Source organism: Colobus angolensis, unplaced genomic scaffold (assembly GCF_000951035.1).
Source record: "Colobus angolensis palliatus isolate OR3802 unplaced genomic scaffold, Cang.pa_1.0 Scaffold30, whole genome shotgun sequence".
In the NCBI taxonomy this organism is placed as follows: Eukaryota; Metazoa; Chordata; class Mammalia; order Primates; family Cercopithecidae; genus Colobus; species Colobus angolensis.
This window is the reverse complement of record NW_012116266.1, coordinates 2,973,890-2,999,136: the sequence shown is the minus strand read 5'-3', so window position 1 is coordinate 2,999,136 and position 25,247 is coordinate 2,973,890. Positions and strand designations below refer to the sequence as shown.

At 47.5% G+C, this 25,247-nt stretch overlaps 1 protein-coding gene across 5 annotated transcripts in view; it reads left to right on the top strand.

The window, feature by feature from the left end:
- The window catches only part of NRP2 (neuropilin 2), a 115,558-nt gene that overhangs the window by 44,744 nt on the left and 45,567 nt on the right, over nucleotides 1-25,247 (top strand). For all 5 annotated transcript variants that reach the window (XM_011949889.1, XM_011949888.1, XM_011949887.1 and 2 more), the window contains exons 7-11: nucleotides 465-620; nucleotides 13,107-13,251; nucleotides 15,869-16,218; nucleotides 18,421-18,565; nucleotides 22,408-22,524. In XM_011949889.1, coding sequence (XP_011805279.1) covers nucleotides 465-620; nucleotides 13,107-13,251; nucleotides 15,869-16,218; nucleotides 18,421-18,565; nucleotides 22,408-22,524 — 913 coding nt within the window. The remainder of the gene's footprint in view (nucleotides 1-464; nucleotides 621-13,106; nucleotides 13,252-15,868; nucleotides 16,219-18,420; nucleotides 18,566-22,407; nucleotides 22,525-25,247) is intronic.

The window sequence follows — 25,247 nt, the reverse complement described above, 5'->3', positions numbered from 1 at the left end:
ATACACAATGGAGGGAGAGGGTGTGGGGAGGGGACGCCTCTATGAGTGTGACTTTTGGAACTAGGGCATTGTAAGTGAATTGGACAGGAGTAGAGTGGAGTAGACTCAGCCTTATTTCTTTAAAGCAGCATCTGCTTCCACAGTTCAAGGCAGGCCTTCATTTACTAAGAAAGGATTATAGTTCTAGATGTTCAATGATTTAGAAAAAATGAGTGTTGTCCCTTCATATTTGCAAAAGAGAGAAAAAAGAAAACCTAGCTTTTCAAGGTGTCTGATTTAGTGTAAGATAATGCAAGTTTAATCGTCCAATGGAATTGCAAACTGATACTAATTACAAGGATGTCTCAGCGAATCACAGATACAGGTTGGGAAAAAAGTCTAATGATTGCATCCTTTGGAAAAAAACAAGACACTGCCCTGTGTTGGGAATGGTGGTCTCTTAACTCCTGCCCTCTCTTCCCCAGGTGGACCTGCGCTTTTTAACCATGCTCACAGCCATCGCAACACAGGGAGCGATTTCCAGGGAAACACAGAATGGCTACTATGTCAAATCCTATAAGCTGGAAGTCAGCACAAATGGAGAGGACTGGATGGTGTACCGGCATGGCAAAAATCACAAGGTAAATCCATGATCCTACCTTAAAGGCACATTGGACCAGGGCAGGAGGGATGGGATCAGGGGAGCTTTAAGCCGACCTCCTACAGGAAAGAGGGCCTTGTGTAGTGAGGCTCAGATAATTGATGGAGGCAAGGGTCGTGCTGGCCTTGAAAATCTTCTCTCTTAGGCTAAAGCGACTGGAAAACACCGTTTCTCTGACAGCCCAGTTGCTGTTGCATCTTGCGCAGCAGAGAGAGAGAGCTTGCAGAGTATTCTCTGACTTCAAATGAAGGAGAAAATGTGTCCCCAGTCCGCTTCTCCCCACACAGGATTCACTGAACATTTATGGCCTGAGTCCCTTCCGCATGCTGGGTTAACAATCACAAAACCACATGACACTACAGTTCAGGAGTTACCGAGCTCTGGAAATGAAAGGGCACAAATCCTGAGAGGGAATCACAATGTCCCACAGAAGAAAGAGGACAATAAATAATGAAGAGAAATTCAGTTTGTCGGAGATGGGTTCTGAACTGGCAATCATGCTTAGCAGCGAGGCACTGAATTCTCTCTGCTGGTGTCTCCCGCATCTGCGGCTCCCGGAGGTGTGGTCTGTGTGGGTGATGTGGGGCTTTTGTTGTATACATATGGATAAATGTCTGGCACTCCACTTTCTTAAGACACATGACATTCTGGGTCTGCAGCTGGCACGGGCGATGTGGTGGCTATATGTGTATATACACAGCACACTCAGCACATAGGGGCTTATTGCAAACAGCCAGGGGCTTGTGTGGGTGGGACTGCGGTATCTGTGATGGGAGCACAGGGCATGGTGCCCCCTGCAGAGCAGGAGCTGGCACAGAGATCTGGAAGGACAGTGTGATGTCCGGGGGATTCCCAGGGGCTGTCTCTCCTTCCCTAAAAGGGAGGTAGGGAGGGAGGAAGCGGGTCTCTCCTGTAGCGTCCCAGTTCCACCAGGCCCCGGTCTGTTAGGGTGTGAATTATCAAAATGGGTCACATGTGGCCAAGCCTAGGGAGGCCAAAGATCTTTTCCGAAGGGAATCTCCTCAGCCATTATCACTGCCCCAAGGCAGCTTGCTCTGGCTGGTGCAGCTGGAAACCTTAGACCCAGAAAATTCTGAACTATGACGTTGGCAGCCTCACCTGGGAAACGGGAAAAGGAGTCGATTTTTTAAAAATCGAAAACAATGTAGCAGTGATGGGGTACCACTCGTCTGAAAACCGTGGCTTCTGGATATTACCAGGTATCTCACACACATGCACACAATTGCCCGATTTCCATGATAAAGATTGTGAGGTACTTAGTAATTGAAAGATGTGCCAGGCCAGGTCTGGTTTCCCACTGACTTGGTTTCAGGAAGACTTGCCAAGCATCCGTCGGGAATGGCCAGCCTGAATTGGCACTGGGTGCCAGGAGCTTGGGGGCTGAGACCTGGTTCCACCCCAGCCTTTTCAATGATAAACTGGTAGATCTCCGAAGCTCAGCTAGCAGACGAGTGCCAGAAGCCAGGCAGGGGTGACCCCCCGGGAGAGGAGTGGGGCTCACCTGACTGTCTCCCTGTCCAGGCGCAGTGACTAAGCAGCGTGGGCCTGGAGGGATACTGTAGCATAAGCTGTTTTAAAAGCATGCAGATGGACCATGATGCTATTTAAAACATCATTTGTAGGAAACCTGCTTTTGGAAATACCTTAGCACTGCACATTTTCATAGAATGCTGTCCTCCCTGGCTTTATCCCTGGTATTCATTCTTCAGGAAAGATATTCCTGAAATTGAATTTAGCTTTCTGGTTTTCAGAATTATTTTTCTCAACTTTTTCATAGTGGGTACGTTCTCTTTTGCCTTCTCTTTCCCCACTTGGCTAGATTTCTTTCCCCAGGAGCCAAGGGGTAACTTGAGTTTTTTTGTTTTTGTTTTTGTTTTACTGAATTAGTCCTGCCCAAATAAACGGAGTTGGGGCAGAGGAAAAGCCCTTTCTCTTCCGCATTAGAAATTCATCCTCTGTGTACTTAGAAGGAGGCAGGAAAATGGAGAGCCTGCCAATTAGGCATTGCCCCACTCTCCAAGCTCCTTCACCCCACTGTGGGTGTGGTGGGCACCCAGGAGGCTTTCCTTGTCTCCTCTGCAAGGATGGTCTCAGCTGCCCCTTCATTAGCAGATCTTTCGTTCAGATATCTGTATTTAATGTGCAGATTTCCCCGCATTCACGGTGCGTCAGTGCAGCTCTCTGGGCTGTTGGGGTTGAAATAGTTGAGTGAACCATGCCAAATAGATTTGTCAAGTCTGCTGCAGTTTGATTTGATGCCATGGGGGAGGTGGGGGTTGGGGAGGGGACTTGGGGGCAGTGGAGGAAGAGGCTTCGTCCATGCCGAGTACCACCACTGAGTTTCTCTTTGTAGCCACTGGATGGTGAGCACTGTGCCCAGCTAACGGGTGCTAAGTGGCGGGCTTGAAAGTGAAATTCAGACAACAGGAGTTAGCAGAAAAGCAAAGCAGAGAGGAAGGCAGCCGCCGGCTCCACTCTGCTCTGCAGTGCAGAGGGAAGGTTTGCAAATGACTTCCCAGTGTGCAGGGAAGGAAGAGGGAATTGTGACATTTGGGACAGAAATGTGGGAACTCGATTTCAACTCCCTGGTCACTGTCAACAGCAATGCAGCATACCAAAGACCAGGGAATTGGGGAAGGCAGAGAAAAACAAGATTAATGAGCATGCAAGGTGGCGGGGGAGGGCTGTGCTATGTCTTTGCAAAACACTGTTTACAATGTGGACCTAGACCGGGCTGAGGCAAGGCCTAGGCCTCTGAAAGAATGCCTTCCTTCTTGCTGCCAGGGGGTGAGGAAGACTAAGGAACCCTTTTCCAGCCTCCCCTAGCCAGGGAGCAGCCTCTTCTTGGTCTCTTCCCATCCAACAGGTCATCATGAGGTCACCTATGAGAAAGTGGTCAGTCACCCTGTTGCTGGGGCATTGCAAACCTCCCCCTGGCAAATGCAGCCTGGTTACACAGGTCACATGCACAGCACATTCCAAATCTTTATCCAATTCCACATGCCATAAATATGGAACCTATGATTCTCATATAGGGCGGGCCCGCCTTATGTATATTTATGGCATAACCACAAGGCAGAGAGCTCATCTGCCTGATGGAACCCATATCCAACCCACATGCTCCCTTAAATTATACAAATTGCTTTGCATACATTTCTTTAGAAACCACAAGCAGAAATTACTGCTTTTGGTTTCCCCAGCTATATTAGTAACACCCCAGACGCAGACATGGCATTGTTAATACAACAGTAGAAGGTTCATGTATGTTTACATAATTATAGGCACAATTATGTACATACATACCAAGAGGGGCACATGGAGAGCAATAGGAAGAGCTCAGAGGCACAAGGTCTTAGTCAAGGTCCTGCCCTCCTGAGATGCTGATTCCATGAGTCTGCACTGGGGGATCAGCTGTGCCTGGGAAATAGAACCACAGCTGGTGACAAGACAGGGGACAGAGACTATTGCCCTTATTTGTCTAGGCAAAAGCCCTTATCTTCAGTTCCCTCTCCTTCGGTAAACTTGGGGATCTCCCTTGTTGACATAGCTCTGGTTAGTCACAGTGTTTCTGGGCTATTCTGATGTATTTGGAAGAAATTTGGGCTAAAAGAGAAAGTCTGTAGGGTGCCAAATGCACGCTATTGGCCAGATCAAGGATGGATGGGGGGAGATAGGAATGAGGTAAGACTTGGGTCCAAGAATTTTCAGAATTACCCCACAAGGAGTGGAAGGAATGCACTGAGCTCATCACATTAATGTAAGGATGACCTCCAAGGGACTCAAAATCCTCAGGCACCAGCTTATTCACTGGAGAATTTCACAGAGTTTCACAACTGTGGAATTGAAGCTCTTAGAGATTAAGTACCTTGCTGCAGGGACTAGGAAACTGGAGCCTTCACGGACGGCGCCTGGTCACCAGACTTGGATGTCCAGGCTGGCGCTCTCCACAGTCTGGCCTGGGCCTTACTCTTCATCTTGAGGGAACTTGGCTTCCTACATGTTCAGTCCAAGGACTGACAGGCACACACTTTCCCGGAAAGCCTCCTCTCCAGTGAAGTTCTGTGTGCAGGATGAGCCTGGACGTGGCTTAACCCACTAGGCTCATTGCTGTGGAGCTGGGCCCCACGACAGAATCATGAGGATGGGGAGTTGAAAGGAGTTGCCATTTGTCTGATTTGGCTACATCCCTTCAAAACAAATAAACACCCCACTTCAAAAATCCTCTGTCCTGTATTTATTTTCTAAATTAAAACAAATCATTTTTAAATCAGAGACTTGGGAGGAGAGAAAGAGTGGTGTCAGAAAACCAAACCCCCAAATCAGTTGGCTAACAGCTAGAGGCACAGGATGTCTATTTTCAGACCTTCTTAAACAGGGCACTGCATGACCCTGGAAATGTCTCTTAGTGGCTCCAGGCCTCAGTGTTTCCACCCAGTCCAAATGGAGTGGTGCTGCGGCTGCTATCGGCAAAGCACCCAGTCCAAATGGAGTGGCGCTGCGGCTGCTATCGGCAAAGCACCTTGAGATCTGCAGATGGAACGCTCTCTGCGGATATAATTAATGGAGTAGACCCACAAAGCTCTTCTTGAGCAGAAGCAAGTTATCAATTTAAAAAGTAAGAAGGCCCCATGGGATATTTATGGGCCTCTTTTAAAATCATAGGCCTGGAATGGACCACGATAAGTCATCCAGACCTTTCCCTGCATCTGATGGGGCCTGCACTGAGCTGCCTCAGATAAATGTCATCCATCCCAGCCTCATTGTTCTCTTAGGGATGCAATTATGCCTCCACTTGATCATTTAAGTTTTCAGAAGAAACCTTTTTTTAAAAAACCTCCTGGCAGATGATGGGCTTCCCCTTATTCCTTTTGTGGTAGTAATTTTGTTTGTCGTATATGAGATTAGGACAATGCCTCACACTGTAATGGGCACCAGCCTTCAGAAGTCGTGGCTAGAACGGCGTCATCGAACCATGGTTGTGTGTGCTCTGAAGGGGGCTGATGCCCCTTCCAAGTTCAAGTCCCTCAGTGTATCTGACCCCCTCAATTAAAATGGAGAAGAATCCAGTGCCCTAGGTAATTAAGTTTGTCCCTTATCCATTTGCCATGGGATGAGCTCAGACCTTTAGCCTCTCCACTTAGGAAGCTCAGGGGAAAATTTCATTATACAGAAGCTTGAACCTCTTCTCTATCAGGCTTCCGCGGCCAGCGTCACCCAGCTCCCGTGGGTGCTGAACTGTCTCCAATAGCTGAGGCGCGCCTCCCTGGCGCTGATAGCCTTGATGTTAACCTCCCAGGTCCCCGCTGTGCACAGAGCCAGTGACAAGGAGCACATAGAGGGCATGTGGAAGGGTGCTGTGATTTTGCTTGGGCTGAGGAATCATGTTCCTTGCCCCAAGCCCAACTAATGTAGGTAAGCACTGGAGTGAAGCCCTCACTTGGTAGATTGTCCCACTCTCTGATATCACCTTGTCCCTGCTCTGGTTTGCAGAGCCTCCACCGGAAGAGGCAGGCAGGTGGCAGAGGTCTCTGGAAACTCACTCCCTGTTCCCTCAATCTCTGCCCACCTGGGAGTTAAAGGCGCCTCCTTAAAAAACCCAAACATCTGTGTTAGGAGGTTTCCAGGTGAGGAGGGCCCACTTCACCCAGCTGTAATGTCCTAGAATGTCCAAGTTTCTATTTCAGTCTTCCTAGGAGGACACTGGCCATTGCCCCCAAGCCCGCTCATTGCTCTGATCCTGTGCTCCTCCCCCGCCCGCTGTTCTCCTGCCCCACCCCTGAGCTGCGCTCCTCCCGCTCCTCCTCCCCGAAGCGTTCCTGTCTCAAATCCTGAAACCCTAATCCTGTTAGTATGCTGTGTTCCAGGGCTCAGCGTCTCGATGGGGGTAACATAATCCCGCAGTAAATCTAGCGGGCCCCGCAGGCCCACACAGATGGGGATGCGCCCATCCCCGCCCCCCAGAACACAGCCACCCCTGCGCCTGTCTCCTCCTTCATGTAGGAAAGTTGCCTGATGACAAAAACAGCCCGAAAGTAAAGGAGGATGAGAGCAGAGGTCATCAGAGTCCTAAATGTGCATTTGGTTGTTAGAGCGCTTCTTTGCCTACCCGCATCCCCACCTTCTCTTAATCTCTCTCTTTATATATATACACACATATATGTATGTAATGTATACACATGCACACACACACACACATGCCTCTGACTCTATATCTGGCTAAGTTCCCACATCCACTAGAATGAAAGAAGCTTTAAAACAACTTTTAAAATTGTCTTTAAAGGGGCGTTTTAAAGGAAAAAGATCAGGACCATTATTCACAAACAACAAAAAAAGCCCATTGCCTTCATATCATTTCCTCCCCACCCCAGTGCAACAGTTCCCTCCTGCTACTTGCCTGTTTTGTGCAACAAATTAATTAAACAGGATGGCATTCATTGATTAGCAATTTATTTTTACGTGTAGACCCAATGGCTGGTTTTAGAGCAGATGCAAGGGAAGGGGGTGGGAGAGGGAGGACACACAGGTCTGCAGTCAGGGTGAGTGGATGAGTCAGCACATTTGCTTCTGAGACTAGTTTTAAAAACATGCTTCTGGTTTCCCCCAGCCTCTGCCTTGCGTTCCTGCCACTTTTCTCCCTGCTTTGTTTTCCTCCTTCTTGAGTGTCTGTGCCAAGTACATTGAAAGGGAGAACTTTGGAGGCAATGAAACATTTATTAGTGGAGCGAAATATTTATTTTAAAAAAGAAGAGGAGCATCTCATGCACAATTTCTACCCCAGGGCTCCAGCACTGTGCTGTCTTAGAAACATTTCCCTGCTTTCTTTGCAGTCCCTGGAGCTGGCTGACTTTAGATATTTACAGCAAAATAGAAGTAAACAGTAGTTAACACCACAGGTAACGAAGAGATGGGAGTGTGTAAGCTGAATACTGAAGCCCTACTCACATGAGAGGTGGTGCACGTAAGGAAAGACTGTGTTTGTCCGCCAAAGGGCCCACCTCATTTGGGAAGAGTGAAACAGCCAGCTGTGGCTCTCCTCCAGGGAGCTCAAAGACTTGGACAGAATCTTCATCTCAGGCCCTAGAGGCAGGCGTGATGACAGGTAGCATCTACACTGTCCCGGCCACATGGGTATTGATAGCAAAGATGAATGGTATATAGGAAAAGGCTTTAGGCTGGGCAGAAAATCCCTCTGCTTAGAGGCCTAGAAAGTAGGAAGGCTGCAAAGCTCACTGTCCTCAGCTATGCCAGTCACTGTGTGTTCTTCAAAGACAACTTAAGGAAGTGTCAGCAAGGAAAGGTGACTGTTACTAGAAATGGGGTGGGAAGCAGAGAAAATGTTCTGAGATGGTCTCAGAAAGCATCAGTATTGCGTTCTGGCTGGATGCTTCTTATTAGATTACACACACACACACACACACACACACACACACACACACACACACACACATATATATGACATTGAATTATATTGTCCATGCCTTGCAGACTCACAGGAATGGTCAAAATGCACTGATTTTCTTTTCCTGGGAGTGTAGATACAACCAAACTGGGATGCTGGATAGCAGCTGATTTATTTGGCAGGTCCCCCTCTCCCCTAAGAGGTGCAAATCAGAAAGTCCAGGAAATGCTGATGGTTTTCAGGTTCTGTGCTATTGACAAGAAACCAAAGGTCTTAGAAATCAATTGAAAAATGCTGGATTATATTCAGAATTCAGAGAGGCACCAAATGGATAATCTAGACCACTTTGTGCCCTGAATTGCTTTTTAAAGTTGGTTTGTAGAGATGCACTTGAAGAAATCTTTATGTTCAGCTTAGCTCTTTTTAAACAGGCACACACATATATTTTTAATAATTACGATATAATCAACACTATCATCAGAAAACTGGGGTCACCCTGAACATACTTGTGATTTTCCTTTGGGTAGTAAACAACCATACTAAGATCTTTCTTTTAAAACGAATAAAAAATGGGTCAGGTGTGGTGGCTCACACCTGTAATCCCAGCACTTTGAGAAGCCAAGGCGGGCATATCACTTGAGGTCAGGAGTTCGAGACCAGCCTGGCCAACATGGTGAAACCCTGTCTCTACTAAAAATATAAAAATTAGCCGGGCACGGTGGCACATACCTATAATCCCAGCTACTAGGGAGGCTGAGGCAGGAGAATTGTTTGAACTCGGGAGGCAGAGGTTGCAGTGAGCCAAGATTGTGCCACTGCACTCCAGCCTGGGTGACAGACCAAGACTCCATCTCAAAAATAAATAAATAAAATAAAAAATAAAAAATGTATGTCCTCTGTGACATCCAGCTTCTAAAGCAGATGTTAACATTCGATCATTCTGTTTGAATATGCCCATCTGAGTATAACATACAAGGCAACCCACTGATTTTTCTCAGATACCTCACTGCAAAGTTGTGGTCTGAAAATCGTTGGCCTGAAGGCGGGACTTGGGAGTAGTTGTGGCTTTTAGAACTTGAAACTATCCCACCTGTGCAAAGACCCACTTGTGACTTGTGACTTGGCTGACACGCTAACATCTGTCCTGGGTGCTATGCAAGCCTCGGAGGGAGGGCCAGTAAACTTAAGTGTCTATCTGCAAGCCTGTTATCGACTTGATTTTCCTGAAGGAGAAACCAAGGTATCTACGGTTTATTGATTTACCTATAGTAATTCAGTGAGTCGTCAGGGAATAGGGAATAAAACCAATTTCCTGGCATCATTTCCCATGCACACAACCCCTTACCTTGCAATGCCTAGACTCGAAGCCAAGAATCCATCTCAGTGAATTTGATCAGAAAACATATGAAGGGTGATTCTAAAACCACAGAAGCATTGAGAAAGTCATAAAGATGTATAATATATGAAAGCATTTACTAGCTATAAATAGGGGAGATGCAGGGAGAAAAATAGAGACCTTGTAAACCCATTGGGTCAGGATAAATAGAAACTGCTTAATATTTCATTAAAAATGGATTTTCATAAATTGCACTTTGATATCTTTGGGCAAAAGACAATATGTAAGGACTAAGGTGTTGTTATTCATGACTCTTTGTTATTAATAATTTGAACTGGTATTGAAGCAACACATCAACAAGGTATACTTGCCCTGTGAGTGGGGCACTCCCCATGTGTTCCGGGCACTATTCAAAGTGTATAAAACATCCACAGCAATTGTCTGCAAAAGCACTTAGGCTGTAAGGGACAACGGGTAACTAAAGTGCCCTGTTGCAAAGTGGACACTGTTAGAGCAGTTCAAACCACAGAAAGTCATGTGAAGAGAGGTTTAGAAGCAGGGGGCCAGAGAGAACCTTACAAATCAACTCATACAATCCCCTTATTTAACAGAGGAGGAAATTGGGGCCCAAGGGAGGTAGAGATATTTGCCCACACTTATGAGCTAATCGGCAGCAGAGCGCGGCTCCTGGCTTCTGACTCAGTAGTGGGTTTTTTTTGTCTTGTGTTTCCCACTATACCACACTCTGAGCGAGAGGTGTGTTAAAAATCTAATAAGATGTTGTTCCTTCGCCATCCAGAGAACAGAGGGCAGATATGAACACAAAGTCAACAGCAGACAAGAAAACAGTTCAGGAACTAGGCTTGGAAACGTGAAGGGTAATCTGAAGCTAAGTTGAAAAGATCCTTCATTTGATTCAAGGGTGGGAGAAGAGTGGGCAAAATGAAAGGGCAGAGTGAAGTTTAGTTGAAGCAGTCAGGTAGATGGTCTAGGGGATACAAACTGTGTGCTTGCCTCCCTTCCTGACTGATGATACTGTAAGCAGAGATTAGAGGGTTCACCCAGAGCCTGTGGCCACATGTATCCATGGGAAGACTGACCCCCTCCCTCCGCTCATACATGCGAGCATGTGCACCCCACGCCCATGTGAGCCACACTCATGCACACACCGCCATCCCAAAGACAGTCCAAATACACAATCATTTACTCACTGAGGAAAGAAAAGGTCTCTTAGTGTTGCCTGCCAAGGCTGAGAAATGCCGGGGTCAGATAAGATAAAATTGGATATTAGCAACACATAAGACATGCTGTGTTTCTAAACGGCACCAGCGTGGTGTATATGCTGTGGATTAGCAGCAGTGTTAAAGTTCAGATCCACTCAACTTTCCAATTATGCATTCACGTGGCAAGTAAAGCTTTTTTCCCCCAATGTGAACTCTTTAGCGTCTCCTGATGGCGACCACACACACAGTCCCCATCACCATCTTCAGAGAGCAGGCCCGTGGAGGCCCCCCGCTGCTGCTCACAGCACCCGTCCGAAATAAGCAAAGTGCTGCATTTGCTTCTTCCTTGCCAAAACAAAACAAAACAAAACAAAAACAAACAGATAGCTTCTGCCTCATGCTGAATTCTCAGAGAACTGATGAATCTCTTTTTTCCTTGGATCCAGTTCCCCATCCCTTTCCTGAGAGCTGTGGAGCCCTTTATCAGTACGAAGGAAGTAGGCTCAGGCACCACTCCCCTTGGGCCTTCCTCAGGGTGTCTGGCCCTAACCCTCCTTCCTTCCATTGCCTTGGCTTTTCTCCTTCCCTTGCTAACTTGGTCTTCTCACTCCTTCTCACCCACAATCGCTATACAGGAAGCAGCAAAATCGAACCTGGGAGAGAGGAGTGAGTAACAAGTTCTTCCCCGGTGCGCTCCCTGCTGTCAACTTTAGGACCCAGTGGGAGGGCTTCCCAGGGGAGGAGAGGGAGCAGCAGACTGGGTGAGCTGGGAGTACCCCCAGATTTGGTGGACTTAGCATCAGAGCAGTGGTTTAAACTGAATATGGTGGACCAACGAAAATCTGCTTCCCTGTTTGTCTTCAGCAAGCCACTTCCCTTCAGTTACTTGCAAAAGGTATGTCTTCAGTGGTGTGTTATTAAATGGCTCTAACTTTTAACGTTAGCAAGTAGGAAATAGGATTGTTAAATGATAGAGTTCATAGTTCATGGGGAAGAAGGGACTGTGTTGTCAATTGGCTCTAGACTTCTGTGCTGCTCTTTGCCATTACTCAAAGCCATTCTAAGGTGGGATTATAAACTCACACTGGAAACACATCACTGGACAGTGACCCTACCTCCATTCAGCCCATGCCTGGAGACTTTAAGGGCCTCATGACTCCAGCCATGAACACAAACACTGAAAATGTGTTAGAAGAGACTATAAGCTTAAAACCTAAAAACCTGGCAAGGATGATAGATCCAGACAGGCATCTCTGAGCCTCAGTTTCCTTATCCAATAAAGTGGAGATAAGAATACCTACCTCCTGGGGTATTATAGACATACTTGTTTATACTCAAAGGTATTGTGTTGCATCTGGCTGAAAAGTCTTCAAATATACCAGTTTCCCTAGTCCCCTTGTCCCAACCCTGTTAGTGTGCCCAAACACTTGGCATGGCCTGAATATCAGGAGCCGAAGCATCTGGTTCTCCTAAGCAGGAGAAATCGCTGATGGTTGCAGAGTTGGCTCTAAGTTGATTTACAGAGTCCCTTGGTTGTTATAGCTATGACAGGTATGATTTAGAAGTGGTGGTTGGTTAGTTGGTTTTTCCCTCTACCCTTTTTCAGGAAAACCAAGGGAAACTCACATATACTTTGCTCTAGTTACTTTTTTATTCTTTTTTTTTTGAACAGAGAGCACAAAAAAGCATAAGGTCCATATGGCAGTTATTGATCTGGGCCATCTGGAAAGCCAGGACTTGCTCCCACCATGTTGGATCAGAAGCTGTTCCAAAAAGCCTTCCCTCCCATAAGAGATGTATTGGTCAGATGGGGACAGGGATGGATTTCATTATAGGGTGGGACTACAGTGAGAGGAAGCTGGAGCAGGACTCTGAAGGACTGTCTGCAACCCTGACCCTACCACAAAGACCAGAGAGAACCAAGAAAGTGTTGACTGACACAGGACCATTGTAGGTAGAGGGTGCCCCTCATCATCTCGCCCGCTCATGGGTGGGATGGCATCAAGTAACTAACAAAAACAACCGTGAAGCACTTTGCAATTAGAAAATGCTCTGCAAATATTCCTAGGTGCCTGCAACATGATGAAGAGGGAGTGTCAAGGTCAAGCTAGTGAGTGAGGTCTGGTAGCCCTAAAAGATGACATTTTTACTTCATTTTAAACAGATATTATACTTTTCTTCCTCTTCCTTAGCTTCTCGAGTGTTTTCCTTCTTCTACCTGCTCTCGGCCTGGAGGCAAAATTTTCCTTCCCTCTAAAATTTTCTGGGAAGACTATTGATAATTTTCAAGTAGAACAGTGTAAGAAATTCATTTTTTTTTTTTTACATTGTGTTTCTTTAAAAAGCCCAAAGCAACACACCCACTGATTATTTTTAAGCTTGAGGAAAAGAAAATTCAACAGAACCTTCCCATCTCCTTCAATGACTGCTCAAGTGGCTGAACTACAAACAGGGATTTATAACATGGTTTTGCATCTTACGCTACAGGTATTTCAAGCCAACAACGATGCAACTGAGGTGGTTCTGAACAAGCTCCACGCTCCGCTGCTGACAAGGTTTGTTAGGATCCGCCCTCAGACCTGGCACTCAGGTATCGCCCTCCGGCTGGAGCTCTTCGGCTGCCGGGTCACAGGTGAGGTGGGGGCTCCATTGAGGTTGGGGTGCTGACTGAGTCCTGGGCTCTGCTCCCTTTCAACTCTCTGCAAACAGCATGACTGTACCACATGACCTTCCCAGACAGACTGGCTCAAGGACTCAAGTCCTACCAGAGTTTGTCTTCTCATTCATTCGTTCAGTATGTATTTATTAAGCATGTATGATTTCTACCATTAATAGCTAACATTTATGGAATGCTAACTAGGTACAGATGCCATTCTAAGCACCTAAGATGTAACATATTTTATTATCCTCATAAGGACTCTATAGGTATTATTCTCCTCACTTTACAGATGAGGAAACCAAGACTTAAAGAGCTAGGTCACTCACCAGTAAGTGGTAGAACCATGGTTTGAATCTAGGCAGTTTCAGTCCAAAGCCCCTGCTTTCGAATAACAGTCTCTGCTGCCTCAGCCAGGGGCCAAGAGCTGTGCATGGTGCTGTGGACACAATGGTGGGCACAACAGATTCTGTTCTGTGTGGGCATATGGACAAGTTGGGCAGACATACTAATAAACTCATAAGTATAAAATCCAAACTGTCATCAACGTCTGGAAATAGAGGCTTATGGTCCTTGGAAGTACATTGTAGAGGATTTGACCCAGCCTAGGAGCTCAAGGAGGACTTCCTTGAGGAGGTGATGATTGAGGTGAGGCTAGAAGGCAGATAACAGACATTACCTGGTGAAGAGGGGACAGAAAGTGCACCAGGCAACGGTCACAGCTTTCTCAATGGCACGGTGGCAAGAGGGACCAAAAGAGGAAGTGAGGGGCATGGACACAGCTTTTCTGTGGGCTGAAACCCAAGGTATGTAGACTGGAGAAGACCAGAGTGGGAGCTGGGACATTACAGGAGGCTAATGCAGGGGGTGCAGATGGGAGATGATGACGGCTGGATTAGCCCCAGAAATGTAAGGACAGACCAATCCCCTTTATCTTGTGGGCTCAGCCCAGGGCAGGCAAGTTGCCTCTTTGACCTGGAAGTGTCTTCAGTGTACATCCATCCACGTGTCTTTCCCCTAATCATTGCAGCTCTGATAGGGAGTGCTCCAAGGTCTGACCCTGTTTGAGGCTTCTAGTTAAAACACCTTGTGTTTGTACAGTCTCTGCATCTCCACATGCCTTTCTTGTTCATCATCTTGCCTATGCTTTCTAACAACCCTGTGAGGTAGGGTGGGCCAGGGACTGATGAGGAAACCAAGACTCAAAGAGGTTAAATAGCTTGCCCAAAGTCACCCAACTAGGAGGTGACAGAGCCAGGATCTGAACCCACATTTTCTCAATTCAAATTCTCTGCTCTTATCACATTTACACAAAGACCCTGTTTTCTTCTAATGGGATCAGTTCATGCTAATCCTGTCTAGGGGACTATTTTCTGTCCCTTTCCTGTTGCTGTTCCAGGTTAATCAGCAAATATTTAGTTAGAGCTCATTCTGAGGTGGAAGAATGAGCTCCATTCTATGGAAGATTGAAAGGATAGAACCAGTGATTTTGAAGAAGGGGGACAACCTGGAGAATCTTTCTTATCATAGTTCAGTTTGCAAGTATGAAATGAACTTGTTCAGTTTGCAAGTTCAGTTTGCAAGTATGAAATGAACACTGACTATAGACCCTGCCTTGCCTGACATCATTTATTCATGCATTCTCCACTCAATCATTTGCTCCACACATCTGATGTGCCAGGCACACACTGGGAATGGAACATAGAGACAGAAACAAAACAGATGGGGTCTCTGACATTGTAGAACTTTCAGGCTAGTGAGCAAGATAGATAATAAACAAATGCAAGTACTGGATAAACTAGAATGTTCATATAAAGGAAAAGAACAGGGTGCTCTGACGGAACCCAATTTCGTGTGGATTGAAAATTGGGGCACAGCCTTTCTGTGGATACGACACTTGAGCTTGGGGTAAGAAAATGTTAGCCTGGGGGTGACTGAAGGGAAAAGCATTTTGGGTCATGGGAACAGCATGTGAGAAGGATCCAAGGCAGTAAAGGGCAGTGATAACATATATGGGGGATAAAGACCTGATACTGACGCCAGGAAGGTTTCCTTCTGCTTGGCAAAACAATCACTAGGAAATAGTTCAGTGCTTAGTTCAGTTCCCCTGTGCTCGGTGTCCCTGAGAGGGTCAGTGGGGACTAGTGTCATCAACAGGGATGTGCAGATGCACATTCTGAGAGTTCTTGGCTAGAGCTGTAAGCACAAATAGTTAATGGCCATTGGATACTTAAATATGCCAGGCACTGTCCTGTGAGGTCTTAGGAACTAACAGAATTCTTGCAACAGCCCCCAAGAGGTAGGCACCTCTATTAGCTCCCCTTTAGATCTAAGGAATCGGAGGCAAAGAGCAATTAAATAATTTGCCCAAGGCCCTCTGACTAGAAAGTGGCAGAGTGAGCATGAACACAGGCAGTCTAGCTCCGAGTCCAGGCTCTCAACCACAGTGCTATACACATTCACCACGCAAAGAAATCAGTGCTGACTTAGTATTTGACAGTTGGGCTGTTTTGCAACTCCCTCCTTATAGGGGGTGGTCCCTGGTTAGCAGGTGTCAGCCATGACCTCTTGTATCTTCCTGTCCTCTCTGCAGATGCCCCCTGCTCCAACATGCTGGGGATGCTCTCAGGCCTCATTGCAGACTCCCAGATCTCCGCCTCTTCCACCCACGAATACCTCTGGAGCCCCAGTGCAGCCCGCCTGGTCAGCAGCCGCGCGGGCTGGTTCCCTCGAATCCCTCAGGCCCAGCCGGGTGAGGAGTGGCTTCAGGTAGATCTGGGAACACCCAAGACAGTGAAAGGCGTCATCATCCAGGGAGCCCGCGGAGGAGACAGTATCACTGCCGTGGAAGCCAGGGCGTTTGTACGCAAGTTCAAAGTCTCCTACAGCCTAAATGGCAAGGACTGGGAATACATTCAGGACCCCAGGACCCAGCAACCAAAGGTAGGCTGTTCTTGGAGGCCTCTGTAACCTCACCCTCAACAGGGAGGCTAAGTGGGGTACAGGGAGCGGAGAGTGGTGATGCCCCATCTGAACAGTTATCATCCAACTCCTGAAATCCAATAAAACAGATAACATTTGAGAGGTTACTTTGTGCCAGGCACTGTGCTAAATACCTTATTTTTGACTCTTTTTGTTTGTTTGTTTGTTTTTGAGATGGAGTCTTTGTCACCCAGACTGGAATGCAGTGGTGTGTTCTCGGCTCAGAGCAACCTCTGCCTCCAGGGTTCCAGCGATTCTCCTGCCTCAGTCTCCTGAGTAGCTGGGATTACAGGTGCCCGCCACCACACCCAGCTAATTTTTGTATTTTTAATAGAGATGGGGTTTCACCATATTGGTCAGGCTGGTCTCGAACTCCTGACCTCCAGTGATCCACCTGCCTCGGCCTCCCAAAGTGCTGGGATTACAGGCATGAGCCATCAGGCCCGGCAATGACTCTTTTTTAATCCTCACAACATCTATGCAAAGTAGATCTTTTTGTCACTCCCATTTTAGTGATGATAAACTGACACTTGATATCATGCCCAGGGTCACACAGTTCACCTGTGGTAGAGCCGATTCAGAAACCGGAAGTCTGACTCCAAAGTCAATGCTTAACCACTACTGAACACTGACTTTTTATAAAGTTCAACACTCTTTATACATTCTTTCAGATAAAGTTACCTTGAAATTGGCCAGACATCTAAAGGGGATGTGGTTTTTGGAGGCCAAGCTATAGAAACTAGAGGTTGACTTCCAAAAATAACGATGTTTTTCTGAATGTCACTGCATTCCTTTGTATTCTCCTAGTTTTGACTGCTTAGATCTTTCCTGCCTCTCAAACTGAGGCAAGGGAGAAACAAGAGAACCTCACTCCGAGCCAGAGGCTCAGGCCAGTGCAGCCTACCCTTCTGCCACCAGAGTGAAGGTCAGCCTTCAACACAGACACGAGGAGCCCCAGAAGGGGAGGAGACATCATGCCTCTGTCCCTCCCCAGATCAGTCTCCTGGCGGGCCACGCTCTCTGATTCTTATCTCTAGTTACCCCTTGTTTTTCTCGAAAGAACAGGTCCCTAAAAAAGGAAGGATTGTTGCATGTCTCGGGGCCACCTTTGCTAAGCAAATGTTTCCATTCTGAATACAGAGGCAAGAGCTGGGTTAGAGGTTTTGCGATGCTGAGGTAAACTCCCAGCTCTCAACTCCAGAGGCTTAGAAAGGCTCAGGGCTTGCATCAGTGGAACTTTGTATCAGTGGAACAGAAGTTGGGCTGCAGGCTTCCCCAGGGAGAGCTGAGCCTGGTTTTTCTTGGGAAAGGAGTTGATCTTTGCCATTGTGGGAGACAGCCCTATCCGAGACAGTGCTTCCGGTTCGGAATCGTGGACCCAGGGCATCCTGAAACCTGGAGCAGTCCTGCAGAATTCCTGGGGGCTAATCAGCCGCAGGCCCTGGCCACCCACTCCTGTCCTTCCCCTGGATGAGTGTCTCCAAGGGTACTCCAGGCTGGTCCTCCACCCAGCTCCACCAAAGCAGCCCCCTGCTCCCCGCATCATCAGTTTTATGAACTGGGGCTCCATGTGAGGTTTCTTTTGACAGGAATGCTTTCCTTAAACAAAGGTTTGGGAAACAGTCTAAGACTGTCAATGTGTGACCAGAAGACAGTGTCATTGGCCTAGGGGTCATTTTCCCTCCAGGTTCTCAGTGAGCTAGGAATTATCAGTCAGCTTGGGCTACCTCAATCGAGGCTTTCACGCATTAGAAAAAGAAGCATCCCTTTCCCAGTAGACCAGGAATTCAGAACGGTCAAAGATCACCCAAACTGCCTTCCCCCTTCTCTAGCCAAAGTCAGCTGAAAACACATTTGGAGCCAAATTCTTCCCCAGATACTCCATTTCAGTCACCAGGTAAAAGACACAACCTGGAAATTGCCACCTTTGTTTACTTCCTATTTTCCATAATTCTGGGTCCCTAACCACCTTCCAAATGAATAAAATCCTTGGTCTGAAAATGAAGGCCCCATGGATCGGAATGTCCCAGTGCCAGGGATCAACTAGGAATCTGCCTTCCTGGCTGGATGTGCGGGGCAGGGAGGAGAAGGGGAAGGAAAGGCAAGAAGGTGATAGGGACTGGGTCCCACACCAGTAGGGCTGAGTGGCCTCTCTCCCTGCAGCTGTTTGAAGGGAACATGCACTATGACACCCCTGACATCCGAAGGTTCGACCCCGTTCCGGCGCAGTATGTGCGGGTATACCCGGAGAGGTGGTCGCCAGCGGGGATTGGGATGCGGCTGGAGGTGCTGGGCTGTGACTGGACAGGTAAGAGGACACTTCCTCCTCTTTGTATCTCACCCCCATGGTCCTCTGACCCTGACATCCCACGAGGCCCTGGGAGGGCTGTGGAGGGGGCAGCCATCCCTGGAGCTGGAAGCGCTGCAGACCCCTGCCGTGTTCTCCTGCCTCAGACCGCGGGTACCACAGCCTCTGGACTCGGGACAGTTTCTCAAGGGATGCACTTTGTCTTTTTTAAAGGATCATTTCAATTCTCCAACCCAAGTCTCTCAAAAACAAATCATAACCACATACCACCCACCCAAATTCAATTAGACCCTGGCTCTTCAGGCCAGAGGGCTGTGGCTGTTGATTTAGGAAAGAAAAAAACCCCTCATGATAATAAAGTAATTGGTTTATGTCTGAATCTGGCCTCCAGATGTCAGTGGCTAAGAGACTTCATTTTCATTTCGGAGCCACATCTGTAAAAGGCATTTATTTGCTCAGGAGGGACCCTGTTGCAGGGAGCTGATGGCGGCAGGACTCCTTCTCATTGTCCTGCTCATTCCTGCCAGGTGGCCCAGGCCTCGGGGAACACCTCTCATTCTCCCAAATGAGGGTGAGGCCCACAGAGGGTGCCCAGCCTTCCTGGTTTCCGAGGGAGAGCCCTGCCCTTCTGAGTCAGGCCCTACCTTCCTTTCCTCGGGGCGCTGGCCCTCCTCCCTCAGCAGAGCTGGCACCAGATCTTACCCGGAGCTCACTCACTGCCTGCCAAAAGGAGTTCATGGGAGCCACTGGGGCTCGGGGCCTGAGCTTGATGCCAGCAGGAGCAGCCACTAGCCTGAGTTATCGTGCCGTCCTCCACCAGGGCCCCAGGTATCCCCATTTTCCTGTCGGTGCTGTACCTGTCACCGGCTCAGCTGGCAGGATGGCATGAGGGATTAATAAGGGCATGTCGGAGAAGTGCTTTTGGCTCCCAGGGAGAAAAATGCTGCCTGTATGCTGGCTACGGCAGCGCAGAGGAGCCCCATTGAGGCACACGGGCTGGGAATTGGGCCCAAATTAGCCTCCTCACTTTTGAATTGAAGGCAGCCCTAGTGAACACATCTTCATAGGAAGACACGTTACTCCCCATTGCCTGGGGACGAGGCCAAAGTTCCCTGCAGCCTGCTAAATGTGTGTCACCTGTCCTCTCGCAGGTGCAGAAAACCTCCCCCCGATACAAGCTGGCTTCGTTTATGGCTGCCCTGGCATCAGGGGCTCAGTGCTGTAGGGGATCCAGGAGTTTGTAAGCCAGTGGCTTTCACGCATTTCTGCCCATGATACACAATTTAAAATAATTTTCCTTCACAACCCGCTTCACTTCTAAGCACACACACACTTGTGTGTACGGGGTACAGTGTATGCGTAAGTGCTTGGACTCTGGAGACAGATTGCCAAGTTCAAGTCCTGCCCCTACCATTTGCTGGCTGCATAACCTCAGAAAAGTTAGTCTCTTAGTGCCTTGGTTATCTTGGCTGAAAAATGGAGATGACAATAGTCTATCTACACCCCGTAGGGTCATTGTGAGGATTAAATGAATGAATGGATATGAAATACTTAGACTGCTGCCTGGCACCCAGCAAACTGTTTATGATAAATAAATGTAACTGAAACCAAAGGTTCCCAAAGCAATGGTCATCTTAACCATGGAAGTGCACTCTAAAATATTATAGTCGATACATTTTAAATGCTGGTCATGACCTATTCAATAGATTCCACAACCCAATGACGAGAGTGATGCGTGGCTTGGGAAATATCACAGACCTGGGCCAATTCCTCTTTCGTAGACAAGGAAACAGCCCCAGAGGTTAGAAGTCACTTGCCAGAGGTCACTCAGCTGGATGAAGTCCACCTCATTCTTCCCCCCATCCCTTGCCCTTCGGTGCCACGCCCTCCTAGTCTGGTCAGGGGGACAGTTGCTAATGACCTCTTTCCCTCATTGCTCCCCAACCCCAACCTGCCCCAAATTACACCAGTGATGGTCAGCGACAGGTTTCCTATTTCAAAGCCCTGCCTGGCCATTCCTTGGAAGATCAGAGTTGAGGAGCATTCCGTTTGCCCAGCCTCCTTTCCTTTGAAGTCTCTGACATCTGGTTTCAATTTCAGGGAGAGCGCTGCTGTTTGATGGGCAGTTACCTTGAAGCGCCCAGTACAAACATTGCACAAACAGTATAAACACCAAGGCCTCCGTGCCTGCCGTTCCTCCACTTTCATTTACACGCCCTGCCCTCTGGTGCCTCACTGGCCCCCAGGTTTAACATTCTCTACACCAATCAGCTGACCCATTTTGCTACCTAACATTTCCAGAAACTGTTCTCCATAGGTCATGTGGCTATGTTTGCTTTTCGAATTTCCATCTGTTTCTCCCGCTCATCCTTGGTTCACTTCTTCATCCCTATCCCAAAGGATAACAGGAAAAATAATGGCCTGGGCTGAGCTGCTGCAGCTAAATAATTTGACAGGGCTGCTTCACCTGTTAGTTGGTTTGTTTGTGTTTCAGATAATTATGTTTTGCCTTACTGCCCCATAGTTTGCTTTACAATCGAGTTTCTATGACACAGTGACAAATGTGAACTTACAAATTAGGACGCTTCGAGGTTATTTGCTATTTACTGTGAGCAAAAGGCAGACACAGCAAAGGGAAGTATGAAAGGTTACGTACGTAGTATTTAATAGCAGAAAGGTGGGAAGTCAACCGTGAAAAAGCTTATTCAACATATTTAGCAATTTCCTCCAGCTCCTGGCTTTATTAAATGATATCCTGAAGGGTGCCTGACAAAGGCGCCTAATCACATACAATAGCGCAAAGGAACATGTATAGAAATGAGAGGGACAAGGCACCGGCATCCTGTCGGTGGACAGCTCTGGGATGAAGACGCCACCCCAAAACACGTGGACTTGAGCACCAGTTTCCAGAACCCCTTTCACCCCACCCAGGGCCTGACTCATAGCTCCATTCACTCCCTCAATCCTTACTGAATGAATGACGGGCGTGAGCAAATAAGCAAATGCATAGGTGAATGATTCACCTAGAGCTGAGGTCAAAACCTACTGCCTGCAGCCAGGTTTGGCTTACCCAGGGTTCATTGTGTGCAAGGTAGTATAACATTTTTAACGAGTTGCCAACATGTAGCATCTGGAGATTTTACTTAGGGATTTTTGCCTTCTTGTTAGGGAAAGGAAAGGGGGAAATATTTGGAAGACCTGGCCTGGCCACACTGGGCTACCTCCCCTCCAGGCCCCAATCTGCTGGAGCCAGTCGTGGAGGCCACCTTTAAACCAGGCATATAAGATCTCAGCTGTCATCACCTCCTCTCTCTCCAACCCTCCCCTGCCCCCACCACCATGTCTGCTTTCCTCACTTACAGTAGGTGTTTGGATCCAGGAAACACTTGAATTTGCCACACCCTGACCTTCAGGCATAGCCCCAAACCACTTTCACCATGTAGAGTCTGAGCCCCTTTAAATCCATATTCCCGTCCATCCAGTTTTGTGCAGACATGAGCCAGAGTGTGCTTTGGTCCTTCCTTGGAGTCAGTGTCACCTATCGCCCCTCCATTATTGCCTCATGTGGCCTTTCGTGCTAACCTCAGGGCCTCTGCCATGGAGTAAAGAATGTGGGTTTGTGTCCCTACCTCTGTCACTGCTGGTTTTGCAACCCAGGACCATTCTCATTCTACTATGGTGATGCCTCTGACTTCATTGACAGCACACAGATGTGACTTCAGAGTTTGGGGCACATGTGTGCATCTTCTTTTTCTTCTCTAAAGATGTTTGGCATCTTCTTCCTGCTGGGTTGCAACACAGGCTGCTACAGCATTCTCTTCTCTTCCTTTGCTCTTACACAGACTCCAAGCCCACAGTAGAGACGCTGGGACCCACCGTGAAGAGCGAAGAGACAACTACCCCCTATCCCACTGATGAGGAGGCCACGGAGTGTGGGGAGAACTGCAGCTTTGAGGATGGTAAGCACATATTGCATCCCGATGGCATGGGTGCCGACTAGTCAGAGTGGGAGCTGGCCTGTGGCTGGGCAGGGACCTAGGGGTCTCCCGGGTCAGAAATCCAGGGGATCTCAGGGAAGGGGTAAGAGAGGTGGGGACACCCAGGGGTCTGGGGCAGTGGCTATTTACAACCAATGTAGAAGCATTTGAATAGTGTAACAACCAGTACAGCCCTGCTGCTGTGAACCCACTAGATATCAGGTGAGACGAAGACGACTTCTTTCGAGAAGTCTCATTTGTTGAGCCCTCACTATCTTGCTTGTCTGCTAAAGGAAAACCATCCTCATCCTTAGAATTCACAGCTCTGATAGTTTTTCTTGTTAAGCTGCTACAGTCAAGTGAAGATACGGCGGTCATCTGGGTGATTTGGTCCATGGAGCGCGATAGTTGGGTTAATCCAGCAGTTAGCAGTGACTTACTTGTGTTTCCCTGTGTCTTTCACCGCCACTAATTTGAGAAAGTATAACAGTGATGATTCTATAAGATAGTGCACCGTATCCTCTATAACTGGAGCGCAGATCAGAGACAAAGGCAGAAATGTAAAAAGGCACCTTCAACCGTTCCCTCAAAACTCAAGGGCTTCGCATTTCTCAGGGTGGGTCTCATCACATGGGAAATCTACATTCCTTTCGTTTATCTTTGGAGCCTATCCAAGTTAGATAAAAACAATAATTGGCAGAACCCAAAAGTAAGTCACATTTTAAATCATACTGCTAAGGTCACCAAGTATGAGGACATTTCTAAGAAACCACAAATTTTGGAACACCTGGCATTTTGTCTAGAATGTTAAGCTTGACAGCCTCAACTTACAGTAAATTACTGATCATTATTAAATCTTCATTAAACAAAATGAGAGAAGATTGGCAAAGAGACTAGAGAAGTGATGGAGAGATAAAGATGGTAGGTAGATGGCGAAATCTGTGGAACCTGCAAGCACAGCCGTTTGACAGAGGAACTGCACTGATGGAGTGGATGACTCCAGAAAATGGCTACAAAGAAGAATGGGAGGAAAGCCAAAAATAAATGCTGAAGTTATGTGACTGAAAAGGCAGTAATTTAATGCATATGCTTTGGGGATTGTGCTTGTGTGTTATTGTGTGGGTGGGGGACACTGTTGGTCGGGGTTAGTGGAATACAGAATTCTGACATTTTAATGAACTTGTTTTTGTTTTATGGAGAGAAGAAGGAGACTTGGAGAATCTTCCAAGACATGTTTCAGATAGTTTGAGAGCCAAAAGTGAAATGCACAGGGAGTTAATATACGATACTGGATTTGCAGAGTTAGCTTGTTGGGGGACCTGGAGTGGGGGTTCTAGCTAAATGACAATCAAAGGAAAAATTAAGGGTTCTGCTACAAAATTTCAGAAGTTTATTTTTAATATGGTTTTCCCGTTTATAGTGGTTTGTTTCATTTGAGGTTTCTTTGATGGTTCCTCCCTTTTCTTTTTGCAAAAGTTTTTTTTGTAGAATCTGGTTCCTGAGATACAGTATACATGTAAATATTACAGAGGATTTATGCTATATTGAATTACTTCATATTTTTTGAAGGGAAAAGTAGAAATTCAGAAATTGTCAGGAGAAGGGGATGGTAAGGGCTAAGAGCTGACTTTTCCAAGCCACAGGTTGATGCTTCTGTAAAAGATTCCATGTGTTTCTTCTAAACTCAACCTGAATTTGGCCAAGGGTGGGCAAATGTTAAATATGCTGTCCTGGAAAGGGGAGGCATTTACAGGGCCTGGTGGTAATCTTCCTTCTCCCTCTGACGCCAGCAGTGCCCTGCCCCCCTATGAGGTGAACCCTCCTCACCCCTAGGGTGAGTAATTTGTTTCTACCAGTCTGTGGCTCCCTTTAGACTTCCTAACCTGCATTCTAAGCCTTCCCCATGGAAATTCCTCTCTAAGAACCCTGGGAAGGGAAGTGACAAGGGCAGAGACCCCACTTCCTCCCTGCTACCAACATTAGCCGGCATTTTTCCTCTGTCTCCGCAGGCACAGCTGGCAAACAACCACATTTGGGTTCCCATTTCCTCTTCCCCACCTCCACACCACCCCGACTTAGTCACATATTTGGCATGAACTCATACTGGATTTTTGGAGCTGGGTGGAACCCCAGAAGAAACTCTCTTGGTTCTGTCTTCAGGCTCAGGCAGGTGAACCACCAAAGCAGACAGGACACCATTGTGTCATTAGTTCCTGGATTCCCATAGGGAAAGCATTCTCCATCTCCCTGGGGTCGCAGCGTCCAGGGATTCAGCACGATGGGAAATTATTTTTCCTCCTGGTCAGCACTGAGCTGAACGGCTGGCTGGTCTGGTCCCTTCGATTTGCTCTTACCATGCCAAATTTCCCACCGGGCATACCTCCCCGTGGAGATGCTGGACTGTCCCAGTCTTCAGAAATAGAGACGGATCACAAAGAGGTGAAGTGTAGCAAACAAGCCTTCCTTGTTTCTGAGGTCACTTTCTCCTCACTGGGCAGAACCTCCCAGGGATTTCAGTCTCTCTGGATGCTAATGGGCCGCCCCACCTCCTCTGAGAGCCAGGTTGGCAGAAGATGAGATAATACTTTTTTTGGGAGCCAGCCTTCTACCAGGGCACTGGGGAGACATTCTTCTCTGGCATTTAGGGAACAGCAATTTTCACATTTGTCTGCTGTCCGAGGTGGACAGAAGAGGCTGATTAGAGC